At 47.4% G+C, this 19,251-nt stretch overlaps 1 protein-coding gene across 4 annotated transcripts in view; it reads right to left on the reverse strand.

The window, feature by feature from the left end:
* ATP6V0A1 (ATPase H+ transporting V0 subunit a1) overlaps nt 1–19,251 on the reverse strand; it is a 55,426-nt gene that overhangs the window by 28,383 nt on the left and 7,792 nt on the right. For 3 of the 4 annotated variants that reach the window (XM_062216808.1, XM_062216806.1, XM_062216805.1), the window contains exons 3-8: nt 14,192–14,270; nt 10,319–10,416; nt 9,328–9,456; nt 2,639–2,742; nt 2,189–2,315; nt 438–520 (exon numbers count right to left, since the gene is read on the reverse strand). In XM_062216808.1, coding sequence (XP_062072792.1) covers nt 438–520; nt 2,189–2,315; nt 2,639–2,742; nt 9,328–9,456; nt 10,319–10,416; nt 14,192–14,270 — 620 coding nt within the window. The remainder of the gene's footprint in view (nt 1–437; nt 521–2,188; nt 2,316–2,638; nt 2,743–9,327; nt 9,457–10,318; nt 10,417–14,191; nt 14,271–19,251) is intronic. The other variant, XM_062216807.1, reaches the window with a different exon arrangement.

Here is a 19,251-nt window from a genome sequence, read left to right on the forward strand (position 1 = left end):
ACTATCTTGACATTCTCTGTGGCTATGAAATTCCCTTGAGACTAGAAAAAATGAAAGTCAAAATACACTGTAAATTATCAGAGAAAAATGGCATGGGAAAAGTCCTGTCCATAAGGCAAAAATTCAAAAACTGGAAGGACTTGGTGCCGATGGTCCCGGAGACTGGGTGTGCACACCACTGTCCCAGAATAACACAGTGGGTGGAATCCAAGAGTCCTGGTTACTTTTTCCCAGGGAAAGGGAACTATGGTTTCAACAGTACTTTTACAAAATGAACCTAGGCTACTTCTAGTTGTTTTTACAAACCCTAATGTGACCACAGGGCATACTCTCTACAGTGAGATAAACGGACAGGATTCTGCTTCGCTAGCCTGAGTCCCAAGGCTCAGCAGCGGGCAGCCAGGCTGCTCTCGAGTGGAGGCACATGTGTCTCTTACCCTTCGCAGATTTTCTTGACTCTGTTTTTCAGCTGATCGCCTTGGAAGAAAATGATAAACACAGACTTGTGCACGTAGTCGCCCTAGGCCCCAGAATCAAAAACCAAGAAGAGTTCAGGCTTCCAAATCCAGAAGAAAACTCAAGTTACTTTCTGGGTGATACAGGAACAAGGGGACTCCTTTAAGGATTCGGCAATCCTGTACTTCAACAACTGCCCTTCTCCACTCCCGAAGCATCACTGGAAGAATCTCTAGCTGATAACCTCTAATTTACATAAATCTTTCTGTATTTGTTTTAGACCTGTGCGGGGCCTTGGCAGATAAGCTAAGATGATGTTCTTCTTACCATTACTGAGTCTTAGGTCTCAATTCAGCTTCAAACCTTACATTCTCCAAACGACAAAACCATAGCAGAGAGGGAAAAGAAGGAAGCCATTCCTACTGGGGACCCGGGACTCAGAGGCATGATGCAAGCACTAGAAGGCGGGGTCAGGAAAAATAAGGCCCGTGGGATATTAACCAGGGCTGTCTCTGGTGCCTGTATTTTCTCCTATCTGTACAGGGCACTGGCTGATTTTTATAATAAGAATACAAACAAAACTTCAGAAGGATAAAAGATGGGGAGGGAAGGAAATTAGGCTAGTGGAATCTGACATCCCTCCACTGCCCGGGCTAAACGAGGGCCCATTCTCCGTGCAGCTGCTCTGCGACAGGCATCAAGGCCCCTTTCCTGCATTTGTTGATAAAAATCTTTCTGTTGCCAAGAGGAAGTCTGCCTGCTCGTTCCCAAGAACAACTCAACATCAGGTGTGACAGCAGATGACAGCGTTTTCCATAACCTGACAGCCTTGGTCAGACTGTATAACCACGCCCCTAGGAAGGGAGCTCACATCCCTGACAGCCACGCACCCCTCGGCCTGCAGAAGATAAAAGCCAGAACTGCAGGACCCACCCTGAGATGTCTCACAGCTCAATCTCTCTTCTTAGGTAGAGCAAAGACTACAAATGTAAGAAATCCACAACATAAACTAGAACAGAAAAACCAACTCCAGGTTTCTAAAGATGGAAAAAACAAAGACAAGTAAAGTGTTTGCAGTACACAATCTTGCTTTGTAACCCCTGAAATCAGGACTCACCATACTCGTGTAGAAGCATTCAGGTTATAAACTCTTGTCCCAATAAGTCAAATGCCAGCCAGCTAAGCTGCTCCCACTTGCCAAAGCACTGGGTGGGAGGACTCTCCTATCTCACACGATATCTATTCTTAAACTCAGTTTCAATTCTCCCAACGAAGACCAGAAACAAACCCTTAACAAGTATCAGGATTTTACTAGCTTATAAAAAAATTACAGTTTTGAGAACTGGATATTGCCAACTTTGAAACCACGTATCTTATTTTAATTTTCATAAAAGGCATATCTTCTTTAGTCCCAGATCAGTAGCAGAAAATGCACAAAGTAATAGCATAAAATAAGTGGGAAAAACACATTTCCAAGGAAAAGAATAACCACATGGGATGAGCCTGGGAAGTGTTTGCCACGTATAAGATGTGGGTAAACACGTATACGGTGTCGGTAAACATGATGGGCATTGAGTTAGAGGAAAGGCAAGGCCAAGTCCCAAGCTCAAAGCGGGGATAAAGGCAAGGGCCCCTCTGCGGAAGGGTCTGACTCGGGAGGCACTCGGCCGTGCTCCTGCTCAGGGCTCCCTCTGCGAGGCCCACTCCACAGGGGGCAACCTCCTTGTCTTACAGTCACAGGGTCCTCCAGGGGGCTCTCGATCTCGGCCTGGCGCAGGAACACGTTGCCCCGGCACACCCGCCACAGCATGCGCTCGAACGTCGGGATGCGCTCCCGGTTAATCACACCAGCCACGAAGCTGCGGGGAGGAGAGCCAGTTGGGAACTCTGCCCGGTGTCGATGGAGGGTTGATTTTAAGACAAACAGAAGGTGAGCAGAAAGGGGCGAAGACTACACAGACGAGGTGATGTGTTGTTATGTCAAAAGAGCTGCCAACGCCTTATTCCTGACCTCTCTCCCGGACCCATCAGAAGGCTGACAGACAGTTTAGGAGCAGAGTACACAGACGGAGCAACAGCTCTCAACAGGTTCAGGAGAGAGTGAGCCCCCAGCCCCACTGCTCTTTGAAATAGCAAAGGTGAACATGACCCCCAAAAGTGGGCAGATGGATGCCATCCTTACCCAAGTCTCAGAGGCGTGCCTCGTCCCATCTCGCTTGGCTCCAAGAGTGATGAGGACTCTTCCAACAGGTCTGGATCCGCCATCTGCTGATGATGCAATTCAGCCTGAATTCACAAATCAATTAATATCTAATGAAAATAGTTAGTGGCATGCAGGGAACGAGGAACCAGGAGACAGGTTCGGAAAATAAAGATGGAAAGGAAAACCAAACCACCAAAAGATAAGACACACCCACAAAAAGACGACAAAGAGGGAAAAAACCAAGAGATACATATGAGGTAAAGAAAGCATAACTGCCCCAGGAAAGCATCTGGGGAAATGGTTTTAGAAATAAGGAACAAAAGCAAAAACATGAAGTGATGGTGACGTGTATAAACCTGTCACTTGTGGAAGCCATTCTCTCTCCTGAACCACCCACGGGAACCAGGAAACACAAACACCTTTGCCTGTGATGGGAAGCTCCCTTCTCAGCACAATGGAAGCAGCTCTGCAAATGCTCTCCAGCTTAATTCCTAGGCAGCTGCAAATTAGACTTTTTCCTGTGTGAGAAGTAGAGACAGAGCCCCTTTCTGGGCAAAAAGCAAGGCACAGTCCCAAGGACTCAGCATGACCTGAGAAACACACAGGGGCATCTCCAGGGCCTAGGTGTGCCAGGCCTTTAAAGGTTCAGAACATGAGAATCCGCAGCACGGCCACACACAAAATGCCCCAACAGCGGGACTTAAAGCACAGGAAGCAATGATAGCTGGGTGGGCCTGGGCCCGCGTCGCATCCTCGGAGGCAGAGAACAGCACCTAAAGGCACTCGTTTCTGACTGGGTCCAGGGAGAGGAAGGATGCACAGGCTTTGCAGCTGGCGGATTCCCGAGGACACACTCGGAGTCCAGTGAAGAAAAGGCAATGGAGAGGAAGCCAAGCTGGAGCCCGGCGGCTGGTCTGATTGGCTGGGTTTAGAATGACTTCCACCGTGACAGTTTATACAGGGCCGTGATGGAGGAGAGGCCTCCACCCTGGCCACTCTCTGCCTCGCTCCTCTCCTCCCACGAGAAAGCAAATGCTGCTCTGAGGACGGAGTCCAGTCAACTCCACCACCTGAGCTCCCCGCCTTGGACATCCATGGGCTGCCTGTCTGACCAAGAGCTAGAAGCCACAACAACCTTCTCTTTCAAAAGCAAAAAAAAAAAAAAAAAAAAAAAAGTCGACAGAATTGCTCTCTACCATTTTCATGCCAGATTTCAATTTGATTCTATTCCTGTCAATCACACTATCATAAAAGTCACTTGGGAACTCACTGGATGAAGTTGCAGGACCCACATGTAAGAGTGCAAACCACTCAGTCCGAAGCGCTAAAGAAGTGAAAGCAATCATCTTGGGAAGGAGGATGAAAAAGGGGGCAGGGGTGGCAGCGATGGGCACCCCGAGGGCAGAGAAATACTGTACAAGATGTGAAAAACTTAGGGGTGACATAGTGGGGAGGCTGGTACCTGCCTGCTCCACACAAAAGTTTAGGGGCTTCTTTCTGTTCCTCCTGGAAATCCCATCAGCTGACCGAGCGGTTTGTCTGAGGATCCAGATGGCTACAGCATTTCAACATGTTTGCACTTCGACAAAAACCAGCTAAACGGCCTGCTTCCCCCCGCTTGCCTGCCTCGGGCACAACACCTACTTCACACCCTAAACATCTGACTCAGTACAAACACAGGTGCTCTAATGGGGACAACTGGGGAACAGCAAACAGCGCTCAGCAAGCACACCACTCCAAAAATGGATCGAGGGCTCTCTGAGAGGAAAAAACAGAAATGAAATGGAACAGAAGCTTCCCTAACATTCTAGCTGCCAATTTCCCTACTTCAGACTTAGGAATCTCGAGTCTGAGAGAAGTTATGAATTTTTCAGGACTTGTGTCCAACAGGAAGCTAGGACGGCAGAGCCACTAATGGAGGGGTTGAAGGCAGCGCCTGCCACCTGGTTGCTGAGTCTCAATATCTCCTCTCAGAGACTCTAAATTCTCTGACGGCAACGCCAGCACTGACCACACTCCTCCGAATCACCTGCTGCACCTCTGGCCCCTGCCCCGTTCAGACACTGCCGCCCAGGCCCCGCGGAAAGGAAACAGCTGACCCCGAGTCCTGCCTCGCCGCGTCTGAGTCCAGGCAGCACACCCAGTCAAGCTGGATCCCTTACCAAGTGCAGACGCTTTCACCTTCCCTCTACTGCGAGAAAGAAATTGCTCACCCAAGCCCCAACGAAGATGGCAGATGGGAAAGAAAAACAAAGAAAGCGGATGGATGGAAAACTCAGAAGGAAAGGAAGGCGGGGAGCTGCATGCCATTAACCATTACTTTTCCAGTCTTCTTTACGCTCTCATATGTTATGGTGCTTATGGTAAAAGATGCAGAGAAATCTCTCCAGCTCTTACAGCTCTTCATAAGCAAGAAGACTGAGAAAAGGATAATCATTAACATGTCAATTTAAATGCTCTGCATAATTGGCTACGCAGGACTCTGCAATCATCTGACATCACAAGAGTATTCAATATCTGTTTACCTTTCCCCTTCCACACACCCTGCCAATCATAACCCCTATGCCTAAACATGGAAAAAATCATTTTCAGAATTAGCCATTTCCTGCTGATTCGTTATTCTGAATTATTGATTATATTCACCAAACTAGAAGAAAGAAGATAAATTTGAAATTGGTAGTGTTTTAGGCCATTTGCAAACTTTACAACTTCAGACATGGAAAAAAATTACATGAAAAACCCCAAGTTTCAGATATTTGAGCATCTCCAGTTTCCCCATATTCCGTGCACACACACAGGCAGGTGCAATCATCTCCAGTCATGGCAGCGACACCAGAGACAGCTGTCCTGCAGCAGCAGGGCCAGGTACATGCAAAGTGACCTGGCTGAGTCCCGGGTCAGTGCAAGAGTGGGCAAGGGGCTGCCAGGGCACTCGGAGAGAAAAAGCAGAGTGGCTCTCACCAGCGCGCTTCCCGCAGGGCTCTGACCGTGCCAGGAAGACAAAGGCAGCTCTCACAGCCCAGGGTCTGTGCTCAGAACACCCACACTTCCAGAGATCAGGAAAAAAAAATTGCCTCACATAAAAATGAGGAGAAAAACAGTCCAGCACAGATGGGGCATAAAACTCACAGACTCAGACTCTGCCTCTGAAGACCCATTCGCCTCAAAATAAAATGCCTACACCCATAACCTACAACTTTAAAACTGTGTATCATCTTTCCAAGTGGTTCCTCTTATTTTATTTTTACTTTATTTAATTTAAAAATCATAGTTTAAAGAGCTCTTTCACTGAAGAGAGTCCACTTGTCAGTCTTCATTTAGAATTTCTCCGAAAATGAACAAGAGTACGAGGCTCACCCAAATCCTCGAACTGGGAGGTCACAAAAGATTCATTCATATTATCACAGTAATAGCTCCACAGGGAACTAAAGGGTTTTTTCTTTTTTAAGATATATTTATTTAGTTGAAAGGAAGAGCTACAGAGAGAGAGAGGCAGAGGCAGAGATATAGAGAAAGCTTCCATCTGCTGGTTCACTCCCCAGATGGTCACAATGGTCAAAGCTGAGCCAATCTGAAGCCAGGAGCCAGGAGCTTCTTCTGGGTCTCCCACAAGATGCAGGGGCCCAAGCACCTGGGCCATCTTGTACTGCTTTCCCAGGCCATAGCAGAGAGCTGGACTGAAAGTGGAGCATCAGGGACTTGAACTGGTGCCCATATGGGATGCCGGTACTGCAGGTGGCAGCTTTACCCACTATAGCACAGTGCCGGTCCCTAAAGGGCATTTAATATACAGATTATGGGCACTATGGCATAGTGGATAGAGCTGCCGCCTGCAGTGCATCCCATATTGGTACCGGTTTAAGTCCCTGCTGCTCCACTTCTGATCCAGCTCCCTGCTGTGGCCTGGGAAAGCAGCAGAGGATGGTCCAAGTCGTTGGGCCTCTGAACATACTCCTGGCTCCTGGCTTTGGATCAGCATAGCTTTGGCCGTTGTGGCCATCTGGGGAATGGGCCGGTGGATGGAAGACTCCTCTCTCTCCCTCTCCCTCTCTGCCTCTGCATCTCTCTCTCTCTCTCTATATATATATATATATGTGTGTGTGTGTGTGTGTGTATACACACATAAAATATATATGTATGTATATATATGTGTGAGTCTATATATATATACACACACACACACACACATATTTATACAGATGTTGAAAGAAGCTTCAAATGATGCCAAAAGTAGCTGAACTTTGAGCAAGAGGCTGGGTTTACATTAGATCTGCGGGCAGCAGCTTGGGCACATTTAGAAAACCAACATCTGGGGCCAGTGGTGTGGTGTTGTGGATAAAACTGCCACCTGTGGCCCTGGCATCCCATATGGGCGCTGGTTTGTGTTTTGGTTGCTCCACTTCCAATCCAGCTCTCCTCTAACGGCCTGGGAAAGCGGCAGAAGATGGCCCAAGTGTTTGGGCCCCTGACACCCATGTGGGAGATTAAAATAAAACTCTGGGCTCCTGGCTTCAGCCTGGCCCAGCCCTGACCATTGCGGCCATCCATGGAGTGAAACCAGTGGATGGAAGATCTCCCCTCTCTCTCTTCCTGTAACTCTGCTTTTCAAATAAATAAATAAATCTTTAAAAAAAAAAAAAAAGAGCAAGAAGAAAGAAAGAAAATGCACACCTGTGAGCGTGCAGAGGCACCGTGCTCAGGGACGTGTGCCATGTGACTGAATGAAACAGTCCCTGGATGCATAGACCGCATCTCAGCCAGCTCGTGCCTCACAGAGAGCAAGTGTCATTATACAACGAGGGACTTAATGAACAAAAATACAGTAACATTCAGGCAATGAGCACACTGGAATTGCAAGTTATCTGCTCATTAAAACACACGGCATAAATAGCCATGCTTGTGGCAAAAGACCTGAAACACTTGAAGAGTCGATCACACTGTCCCACGACCCTAGTGCAGGGAGCCTCCGGGACTGGTGAAGGAAGTTAGCACCAGTTTCAAAATTCCCCCCGCAATGAGCAAGCTGAGTATGCACGGCAAATCTCTGACCTATGACAAAATTCTGATCCTGGTTTGACCGGGTGATTAAGTTCACAGGAGCTTTCCCCTTTTCCAGCACCAGCTGATTGGTTTAATTAGCATGGCATTTCCAAGCCAAATCCCTACCTCCTGCAGAATGTGTCACAGCGTCAGCAGACTCTCCCTCGCCTACTGCTTTTCTCACCAGCACTCCTCGGGATCCCCTTGTTCAGACTGCTGGGTGCCACCCCGAGGGTGTCTGATTTGGCAGGTGCATTTCTAGCAAGGGCCTGACTGAGGCTTCAACTGCTGGTGGAGAAGCCTTGCTCCAGCCTAGAGAACCATGGAGAACTGGTGTCTTCTCAAAAGACAGAAATTAAAACTGAGAACACATCAGATGCTAAGTAAATGGGCCTTCTGTATTTAAAAGTTCTGTCAAGTTTGTTGTTGAGTAAGGAAATAAAGAACTTTATGAGAAGACTAGACAGTGACTAGAACAATCTCTCAAGTGTCAAAGAGCACTAATCTGTGGGTAGATATCGGACAAAAACAGAGTGGCCTAAAAATACTGTTTTTAGGCCATTGGAAAAGCAATACCCAGGGTACAAGCTAAGACTCCTCCTGGGGTTTAACTAGAAGGAAGCCTTCTGCAAGCCTGTTGTCAAACCCTTTCCAAGGGGTCACCCCAGCAAGCTGTCACCGGGCAATTGAAGCCACCTGCATTTTTGACGCAGGAGCTTAGTAACATTTACCCTTAAAAGGTAGTGCAGTTGTTTTTATGTGAAAATCCAAAAATCCGGGGCCAGCGCTGTGGCACAGTATGTTAAAGTCCTGGCCTAAAGCACTGGCATCCCATATGGGCGCTGGTTCTAGTCCTGGCTGCTCCTCTTTCGATCCAGCTCTCTGCTGTGGCCTAGGATAGCAGTAGAAGATGATCCAAGTCCTTGGGCCACTGCACCTGCATGGGAGGCCTGGAAGAACCTCCTGGCTCCTGGCTTTGGTGCAGCTCCGGCTGTTGCGGCCATCTGGGGAGTGAACCAGTGGATGGAAGACCTCTCTCTCTCTGCCTCTACCTCTCTAACTCTTCCAAATGAAAAAAAAAAATCCAAAAATCTTATCAATAGTTCCATATGACAATGAGAACTTCTGGAAAACTCTGTGTGACATGTGCTATCCAAAGTTCTGGAAAATGTGCCCAAGGGTTGATAAACACAGAGAATAACATAAAAATAAAAATTTGATGACAAAAGGTCTGGAGATTAAACTTTTGTTAGGATTTTGTGAATAACCAAATGTTTGTTACTTCAGCTTTAACCATAAGCATATACTTACCTTATAATATATAACACAGAAGGGTAAGTATAATGCAAATATTTTCACTATATTTATACAACAACTTTAAGGTTTCTTTCCCCATCTTGAGATGAAAACTTGCAGAAAACATGAAAATATACAAAACCATGGGCTGGCTATGTACTGCATGAAAAATGGAACACAATCTGAAAATTCTTCAACTAAAACAGGGTGCAAAAATGGTACTGCTTCCAAAATAGCAAATTAAAATTAATTACTGGAATAAAAATATGGCCCACTTGTGCGGGAGCAATATCTATCAACTACTCAAATACCAAAAGAAACAATAGTCTGACCTCATCAAAAAACTGCTGGGTTTTTCGAAGTATAAATTTTAATTCAGTCAATTCCAGGAAGTTTCTCTTCAGAGCTTCCTGGTTTGTGTTGATTTCTTTCAGTTCATTTTCAATCTTCTCAAAATTGGCCTAGAGGAAGAAAGGAAATCAATGAGTTCAAACTAAGCACAATATGCCTGCCCCAAGAGATGTAAAGTGAAATCCTCCCACTGAACTGTTACCTTACTGACAGTTCAAAGATGCTACACTACCCAGCAAAGACTGTGCTTCTGACAGTAATTTTATGCATGAAAACTTCTTACTAAAAGTAGTCTTGCTTTGGGGCTGGTGCTATGACATAGTAGGCTAAGCCTCTGCCAGCAGTGCTGGCATCCTGTAAGGGTGCCAGTTCGAGTCCCGGCTGCTCCTTCTCCGATCTAGCTCTTTGCCCCATGGCCTGGGAAAGCAGTGGAAGATGGATCAAGTCCTTTTGCCCCGGTACCCGCATGGGAGACCTAGAGGAAGCTCTTGGCTCCTGGTTTCGGATTGGCTCAGTTCCAGCTGTTGGGGCCATTTGGGGAGTGAACCAGCAGAGGCAAGAACCCTCTGTCTCTCCCTCTGTCTACAGCTCTACCTCTCAAATAAATAAATAAAATCTTTGAAAAAAAATAGTCTTGCTTCATCTGTAGATTCTTTTGTGCATGTGGTAAACTTCTAAGGAGATTTCAAATGGATAAAATAATGACCAAAAAACCCACTGGCTATTCATTTGTCTGTGAGATTAGTAACTACCAGACAGACATTTATCCAATAAGTTTCAATAAATCAATAGGATACTCTTTGAGATACTGTTTGACATAAAAAAGAGAATGCACTTCAATCCCACCTAGGAAAACCTGGGATTAACTGACGAAGCTGACAAGTGCAGCGAGAGTTCCTCTACTTCCCACTCAGCTAAGGAACTTCTGCTTGAGTAGAGAGGGACCTGCGGCCTTCTCAGAAGCCCCATTACCTCCAGGTCAATCATGTCCCTGGGGAAGGGCACCTCGGGGTTCTCTCCAGTGTCCAGGATCGGGATGTTGGCTTTTCTTATTTCTTTCTCCACAAATCCTGAAACGACAGAAGCAGAGCATTCATGGCAGCTCCCTGTGTCTGCATTGTCATTGTTTCAGGGGGAGACAGGTGCAGCATTTGGCTCACAGTGTGAGTCCAGGAAAGAACTTTCAGATAAAAGCACCCCCTTGCCCCTCCCCCACACTGCCCCTCCCCCACACTGCCCCTTCTCCTGCCTCACTTTCTTTCTTTTTTTCTTTTTCTTTTTTTTTTTTTTTTGATAGGCAGAGTAGATAGTGAGAGAGAGACAGAGAGAAAGGTCTTCCTTTTTGCCGTTGGTTCACCCTCCAATGGCCGCTGCGGTAGGCGCTGCTGGCATCGCGCTGATCTGAAGCCACTAGCCAGGTGCTTCTCCTGGTCTCCCATGCGGGTGCAGGGCCCAAGCACTTGGGCCATCCTCCACTGCCTTCCCGGGCCACAGCAGAGAGCTGGCCTGGAAGAGGGGCAACCGGGATAGAATCCGGCGCCCCGACTGCGACTAGAACCCCGTGTACCGGCGCTGCAAGGCAGAGGATTAGCCTGTTAAGCCACAGCGCTGGCCTTCCTGCCTTTTTTCTTTTTTCTTTTTCTTTTTTTTTATTTTTTGACAGGCAGAGTGGACAGTGAGAGAGAGAGACAGAGAGAAAGGTCTTCCTTTTTGCCGTTGGTTCACCCTCCAATGGCCGCCGTGGTAGGCGCGCTGCAGCCGGCGCACCGCGCTGATCCGATGGCAGGAGCCAGGTGCTTCTCCTGGTCTCCCATGGGGTGCAGGGCCCAAGGACTTGGGCCATCCTCCACTGCACTCCCTGGCCACAGCAGAGAGCTGGCCTGGAAGAGGGGCATCCGGGACAGGATCGGTGCCCCGACCGGGACTAGAACCCGGTGTGCCAGCGCTGCAAGGCGGAGGATTAGCCTAGTGAGCCGCAGCGCCCGCCCTGCCTCACTCTCTAAAGCAAACAGTGGCCACCTCAGCTGCCTTCCTTCCCTCTTCTGTTCCAGCTCTCCACCTTCTGCAGTTGCCACCCCAAACCACGACGGCGTTAGTTCCGGATAAAGCAGAGCTACCAAAGAGTGCAGTTCAACAGAATATTTAAAATGAAAAAGAGACTCATGGAACAAGGATTCAAAATACCAGAAAAGGAAAAGCATTTGGCCTAGCAGTTAAGACTCCAGTTGGAACACCAGCATCCCGTGTCACAGTGCCTGGGTTTGAGTCTCAGCTGCACTCCTGACTCCAAATTCCTGTCAATGTGCATTCTCAGAGGCTGCTGGCTCAGGGGGCTGGGTCCCTGCTGCCCATGTGCGAGAGCCAGATTAAGTTCCTGGCTTCCTGTTTTGGCCATTGCAGGCATTTGAAGAGGGACCAACAGATGGGAGGCAGCTCGTTCTCTCTCTCTATTTTAAAATATATAACAAAACATCAGGGAGCAGGGTTGTGGCACAGCAGGTTAAGCCACCACCTGTGATGCCTGGATTCTGTATGAGCGCCAGCTTGAGTCTTGGCTGCTGGCTGCTCTGCTTCCAATCCAGCTCCCTGCTAAATGTGCCTGGGAAGGCAGCAAAAAATGGTACAAGTGCCTGGGGCCCTGCCACCCAAGTGAGAGACCTGGATGGAGTTCCAGCCTCCTGGCTTCAATGTGGCCCAGTCCTGGCTATTGTGACCATTTGGAGAGTGAGCCAGAGGATGGAAAGATCTCTGTCTCTCCCTATGTCTCTATAACTCTTTCAAGTAAAAACAAACAAATCTTGAACACACACACTGAGAATGCCAAAGAGAGACGTGTTTCAGGTGGGGCCAAATTCACTGTGAGCTAACTGGAAGCCGGCTTAGCAGAGTGGCAAGGTCAGGACAAAACAGCCTCAAACCCTGACTCCATCACGACTGCCCATCCTCCTGGGCATCACTGAACCTCTGGGATACTCAGTTTCCACAATTAATAAATGACAGCACCTGCATTCTTCAGGGAACACTCAGGTCTACCAGCTGACCTGGCCTTAATGAATGGCAGTTTCCTCCCTCATAAAAGCTCAAGTAAAAGACAGCTCTGGGGGAGCCAGTGTCCTGGTGCACTAAATCAGGTTGCCACCTATGATGCCAGCATTGCATAAGGGTGCCAGTTCAAGTCCTGACTGCTCCACTTCTTCTTCTTCTTCTTCTTTTTTTTTTTTTTTTTAAGATTTATTCATTTGCTTGAAAGGCAGAGCTACAGAGAGGCAGAGGCAGAGAGAAAGAGAGGTCTTTCATCTGCCGGTTCACTCCCCAGATGGCCACAACGGCCAGAGCTGCGCTGATCCGAAGCCAGAAGCCAGGAACCAGGAGCCTCTTCTGGGTCACCAACACAAGTGCAGGGGCCCAAGGATCTGGGTCATCTTCTACTGCTTTCCCAGGCCAAAGCAGAGAGCTGGATCAGACGTGGAGCAGCCGGACTCGAACCGGCGCCCACATGGAATGCCGGCACCACAGGAGGCGGCCTTACCCACTACGTCACAGCACTGGCCCTGCTCCATTTCTGATTCAGCTCCCTGTTGGTAGCTTGGGAAAAACAGTAGAGGATGGCCCAGGTGTTGGGTCCCTGCCACCCACGTGGGAGACCTGGAAGAAGCTCCTGGCTCCTGGCTTTAGCCTGGCCCAGCCTTGGCTGTTACAGCCATCTGGGGGATAAACTAGAAGATGGAAGACCTCTCTGTCTCTCCCTCTCTCTGCAACTTTGACTCAAAATAAATCAATGATCTTTAAAAAAACAAACAAACAAACAAACAAAAAAACAGATAGCTCTCGGGGCCAGCATTGCAGGGTAGCAGGTAAAGCCGCTCCCTGCAATGCCAGCATCCCATATGGGCACCAATTCATGTCCCAGCTGCTCCACTTCTGATCCAGCTCCCTGCTAATGGCCTTGGAAAAGCAGCAGAAGACAGCTCAGGCGTTTGGGCCTCTGCCACCCATGTGCGAGACCTGGATGAAGCTCCTGGCTTCTGCCTGACCCAATGCTGGCCACTGCAGCCATTTGGGGAGTGAACCAGTGGATGGAAGCTCTCTCTGTGTCTACCCCTCTCTCTGCAGCTGACTTTCAAAATAAATAAAATAAATCTTAAAAAAAAAAAAAAGAAAGAAAGAAAAGAAAGAAACAATTGGGCCAGCACTGTGGCATAATGGGTTGGGCCACCACCTGCAGTGCCAGCATCCCAAGTGGGTGCTGGTTCCAGTCCCAGCTGCTCCACTTTTGATCCAGCTCCCAGCTAATGCACCTAGGAAAGCAGCAGAGGATGGCCCAAGTCCTTGAGCCCCTGCACTCATGTGGGAGAACCAGAAGAAGCTTCTGGCTCCTGGCTTCAGCCTGCCCCAGCCCTGGCCATGCCATTGCAGCCATTTGGGGAGTGAACCAGTGGATAGAACATACTTACCTACCTCCCCTCTCCCTTTCTCTCTCCCTCTCCACCTACTTCTCTCCCCTCTCTGTAACTCTGCCTTTCAAATAAAATAACCGCTGACAACTACAACTGACGGTGCCCTGGTCTGATCTCTCAGAATTCTGCAGTACAGTTAACATCCCATGGAAACACATCCCAGTGTCTTCAGCTTGCAGCCTGTTTCAAAGTTTCTATCAAGTGCACTGCCCGGCCCAAACACCACAGAGCATATCTGCATACGAGAATTTCATCTTAATATCACAACCACAAGATGTTCCCTCTTTTCATCTTCTCTGTAGTCTTTTCTTCCTTTACTAAGAGGTCTGATCTCTCTAAGACAAGTTATTCACTACGGGAACACCACACAATAATAAAACGCACGTACGAAGCTTCCGGTCCATTTCTTCACATCTTCTCACTTCATTCACAAATTTCCGCTGGAAAACATTCACATCTGGGTTTAGCTGAAAAACAAAAACACAATACAAACATCCAAATGCTGACTCTGATTCCTCTATCTGCTACTCCTGCAGAGTGAAATTTACTTTTGTGTCAATGGAGGGTGCAACACTAGTGAAACCATCTCCTGCGCCAGATCAAGTGCCTTGTGGCCAGTCACGCCAGCAAGGATGGGAGCCTCCCCCCTCGACACCACAACACAGGGCCAGAACAAAGGCCGCAGGGCCGGGCACAGAGCCCCGCCAGGCAGAACACCCAGGACGTGGGAATGGGCGTCACAGCGGCTCTGTGTGGTTCCCCTCCTCTTGTTCTTCCTGAGCAGACAGACAGAAGGCAAACTTCCCTCTCCTTCTGCCCCAGCAGGGGCTTTACTCTGTCAATGCCAGGCTGGTTTTTCACTCACATCCCACAAGCGCCTTTCAAAGAGCTGTGCCAGACATCCTGGGATATACAAACAAAAATAGAACAAGTTTCTACCATTAGGAAGCTTGTAATGTGACAGAGAAGAAAGATGAACAGAATGGCCTTTGGGCAATGAGCCAGCAGATAAGAGAACTCTCTCTTTATTCAAACAAAACAGTAAATAAATAATTTAAGAAGTTGAACTCACACAAGTAGAGAGCAGAACGATGGTTACCAGAGACCAGGCTAGGGCGGGGGGAGATGCAGAGGGATTCGAAGTTGTTGGCCAAAGGGTACAAAGTTGCAGACAGGAATAAGTTTTGGGTTTTACTGCCTAGCAGCGTGACTGCAGTCAATAATATATCCTATTATTTCCAAACAACTACGAGAATACATTTCAAATGTCTTATCACACAGAATGATACGAGGAGGTGGATCTGTTAATTGGTTCAATCTTTATATATTATGTTTATGTCTCAAAATATCACACTAGACTCCATAAATGTATACAATTATGATTTGTCAATTAAAATAATACTTTCTAACAAACAAGAAAAATCACAAGTATTGGGAAAGATGTAAAGAAATCAGAACTCTACTACGTGCTGGCAGGAATGCAACATAGTCCAGTGGTCCCTCAGAAAGTCATGTGACTCAGCAATTCCACCCCTGGGGATGTTCCCCAAAGAACTGAACACAGTCACCCAAATGGCAGAAACCACCCGGATGTCAGTCAACAGAAGACTGTCCACACAACAGAACAGTCTCCCCTACAGAGGGCTGAAGCACCAACACAGGTTACAACATGGAAGAACCTTGAAAATAACCTGCTGAATGAAAGAAGGCAGATACAAAAGGCCACATACTGTATCCTATTTACACGGAATGTCCAGAACAGGCAGATCTGTAGAGACAGACGGGAGACCAGTGACGCCAGGGGCTACAGGAAAGGGAGACGGGAGTGACTGCTAATGGGTACAAGGTTTCACATTGGGGTGATGAAATGTTCTAGAATTAGAGAGCAGAAATAGTTGTACAACCTGTGAATACACTAAAAACCACTGACTGGTGGATTTTTGGTATATGAATTATATCTCAATGGGGTGGGGACACAACAGTGGAATCAAACAGCCCCAGAGAGAAAGCTGCGTGTCCTTGGGACAGTCGTTGTCATGCATATCCCAGCTTCCTGATCCATACGATGGACACAGCAGCCTCCACTACCGAGAAGCAGGTTCTCCTTGTCAGGCTGGGTGTGAGGAAAGCCTGGAATAACAATAACAATGGGAAATACCCAGCGCAGCCTCTAGGAAAAAAATGTAGGTTGTCATAATTTTCAGTGCTGGGTGACAAGGGAAGAGAGTGCATGAAAGACAAGAATGGATACAGGGCACGTCAGCCACCCAAGCTGAAAGCAGAAATACAACTCCTAATTGTCACTCCAGAACTCAGGGTGGTGCCTTTTGCAGAGAGGAGAGCTAACACTAAATTAAAACCAATTAAAACATGTAACATTAATTTGTTACATGTTTTCCTACTTTAAAAAGACACTGATACATGTTACAACATAAATGAAGCTTGAAGGCACCAGGCTACCTGAAAGAAGGCAGTCAGGAAAGACTACAGAGACCATGAGTCCATCCACAGGAAATGTCCAGAAGAGGTAAGCCAGACACACAGCACAGTGCTTCCTGGGAGATGGGGGTACACAGGGAATAAGGCCGTGGGAGGAAATGACTGGTAAAGGGCACAAAGTTTCAAAAAGTTCTGAAATTGGTTGTGGTGATGGTTGCATCTGTGAGTAGCTAAAATATCTTGAAGTGGGTCCCATGATGTGGCGTAGCAGGTAAAGTCTCCGCCTTTGACACAGGCATCCCATGTGGGCACTGGTTTGAGCCCTGGCTGCTCCACTTGCTATCCAGCTGCTTGCTAATGGCCTGGGAAAGCAGCAGAAGATGGCCCAAACTTGGGCCCGTGCGACCCAGGTGGGAGACCTGGATGAAGCTCCAGGTTTCAGCATGGCCTACCCCTGGCTATTGTGGCCATCTGGGGAGTGAACCAGCAGATGGAAGACCTCTCTCTGTCTCTCCTCCTCTTATCTGAGAGTTGAGAGTTGAGAGAGACAGAGAGAGAGAGAGAGAGAACTATATCCGCTGGTTCACTCCCTAAATACCCACAACAGCCAGCACTGGTCTGGGCTGAAGCTGAGGAAGCAACTCAATCCAAGTCTCCTATGTGGGTGGCAGGAATGTACTCACTTGAGCATTCACTGATGCCTCCTAGAGTATCAGCAGGAGACTGGAATCAGGGGTGGAGCCAGGTATCAGATTTAGGTACCAAGATATGGGATGTAGGATTCATTTTTTTAAATAAGCTTATCTTTCAATTCTATCTTTTAAAAAGATTCATTTATTTGAAAGGTGGACTGATACAGAAATCTTCCATGTACTGGTTCACTCCTAAAATGCCCAAAATAGCCAAGGCTAGGCCAGGCTGAAGCCAGGAGCCATGAATTCTAGCTGGGTCTTTCATATGGGTGCCAGGGACCAAAGTACTTGAGCCATCACTCACTACCTTCCCAGGTGCATAAGCAGGAGGCTAGAACTGGCAGACATCTCACGCACCACGATGCCCACCCATGGGGATACAGGCTTCTGAACTGGCATGGTAACCATCAGGCTAAACATCCATTTCTGAATTGTACACTTTAAACAGGTGAATTGCATGGTACATGAATCTTTCATTTATTTCAGTAAAGCAACTGGAAAAAAAAAAAAAAACAACCCTAGACATGAAATTGACCAAGTTAACAGATTAAAGGAGAAAAAAGCATGACACCTTCAATAGATGAAGACATTCAGAAAAGACTCCAAATCCATTCGTAACATAAGATATCAAAGGAGGGGCTGGTGTTGCGGCACAGGAGGTAAAGCTGCCATCTGCTATGCCGGCATCCCTTATGGGTGCCAGTTTGAGTCCCAGCTGCTCCATTTCTGAACCAGCTCCCTGCTAACAGCCAGGGAACAGCAGTGGAAGATGGCCCAAGTGTTTGGGCCCCGCTACCCAGGTGGGAGACCCGGATGAAGCTCCTGGCTTCAGCCTGGCCCAGTGCTATTGCGGACATCTGCGGAGTGAACCAGTGGATGGAGGCTCTCTCTGCCTCTACCCCTCTCTCTGTAACTCTTTCAAAAAAGATAAATAAATCTTTAAAAAATGAATAAAAATAAATGTTTAGAAAAAGGAATTGAAAAAAACCCTGCAAAATCTAGTAAGAAGAATTTTCCAACTTAAAGAGTATACATCTTACTTAAGTTATAAAGTATGAAAAACACTATCTTAAAGTCAGGAAAAGACAAGAACAGCATGTGGCAGAAACACAGCATTCTGCCCCACTTCCTTATACCAAAAATCCCAATTTCTTCAGAGCAACAACTGCTCAGCTGAGAAACTACATTTCTCACTCTCTCATAGCTAGAGTATGTCACAATTCTTGCCAATAACAGACTAACAAAAGTTTGTGGGGATTTCTGGGAAATTTTTTCTTTCCCAATATAGACACTTCCTTTTCTTCCTTGTACTCCGTTCTTCTTGCCTAAAACATGGGTGAAACGGCAAGAGCTATGGTGGTTTTTTTTAAGCACAAAAGCTCAATGATGCTCAAGCAGAAACACAAGACGCTTAGGATAAAGGCTGTGTAAAACTGAGCTTCATGCTACATGCAAAAAGCAAACCCCTGCCATTGGGGTTTTCATTTATACACAGCTAAATACAACCCTAGGTGATACTCACTTGATGTCACTCTCTTCAATATGCCATTGAAGGTCTTTTTGTTTGTTTGTTTAAGATTTATTTGATAGGGAGAGTGAGGGAGAGACTGGGGAGGGGGAGGAGGGAGAGAAGGATCTTCCATCCACTGGTTCACTCCCCAGATGGCTGCAACAGACAGAGCTAGGACAGGCTGTAGCTGGGAGCAAGGAACTCCACCTGAGTCTCCCATGTGGGTGGCAAGGGCTCAAGTACTTGGGCCATCTTCCATTGCTCCATTGCCTTCCCAAGTGCATTAGCAAGGAGCTGGGTAGTAAGTACAGCAGCCAGGACTCCGGTTGGCACCTATATGGGATAGCACTGCAGGCAGCAGCTTAACCTGCCGTGCTACAATACTGGCCCCACATTACTGGAAGTTTTCAAACATATGATGAAACAAGCAAAAGAAAGAAAAAGATAAGGATTTGAAAGGATGAAACAAGACTGCAGACAGTAGGTTGACTTTTCAGAAAATCAAAGATCTCTATACATTATTAGAGCTTTTTCAAGAATTTTACTTATTTGTTTGAGATGCAGAGTTGGAGAGAGAGGGAGAAACAGAAAGAAAGGTCTTCCATCTGCCGGCTCACACCCCAAACGCCCGCAATGGCCAGAGCCAACCCAGGAGCCAGGAGCTTCTTCAGGGTCTCCCACGTGGGTGCAGCAGCCCAAGCACTTGGGCCGTCTTCCACTGCTTTCCCAGGCCAGAGCAGAGAGCTGGATCAGAAGAAGAGTAGCTGAGACACGAACTGGCACCCACATGGGATACCAGCGCTATGG

The sequence above is a fragment of the Lepus europaeus genome, chromosome 18, assembly GCF_033115175.1.
Source record: "Lepus europaeus isolate LE1 chromosome 18, mLepTim1.pri, whole genome shotgun sequence".
Taxonomy (NCBI): domain Eukaryota; kingdom Metazoa; phylum Chordata; class Mammalia; order Lagomorpha; family Leporidae; genus Lepus; species Lepus europaeus.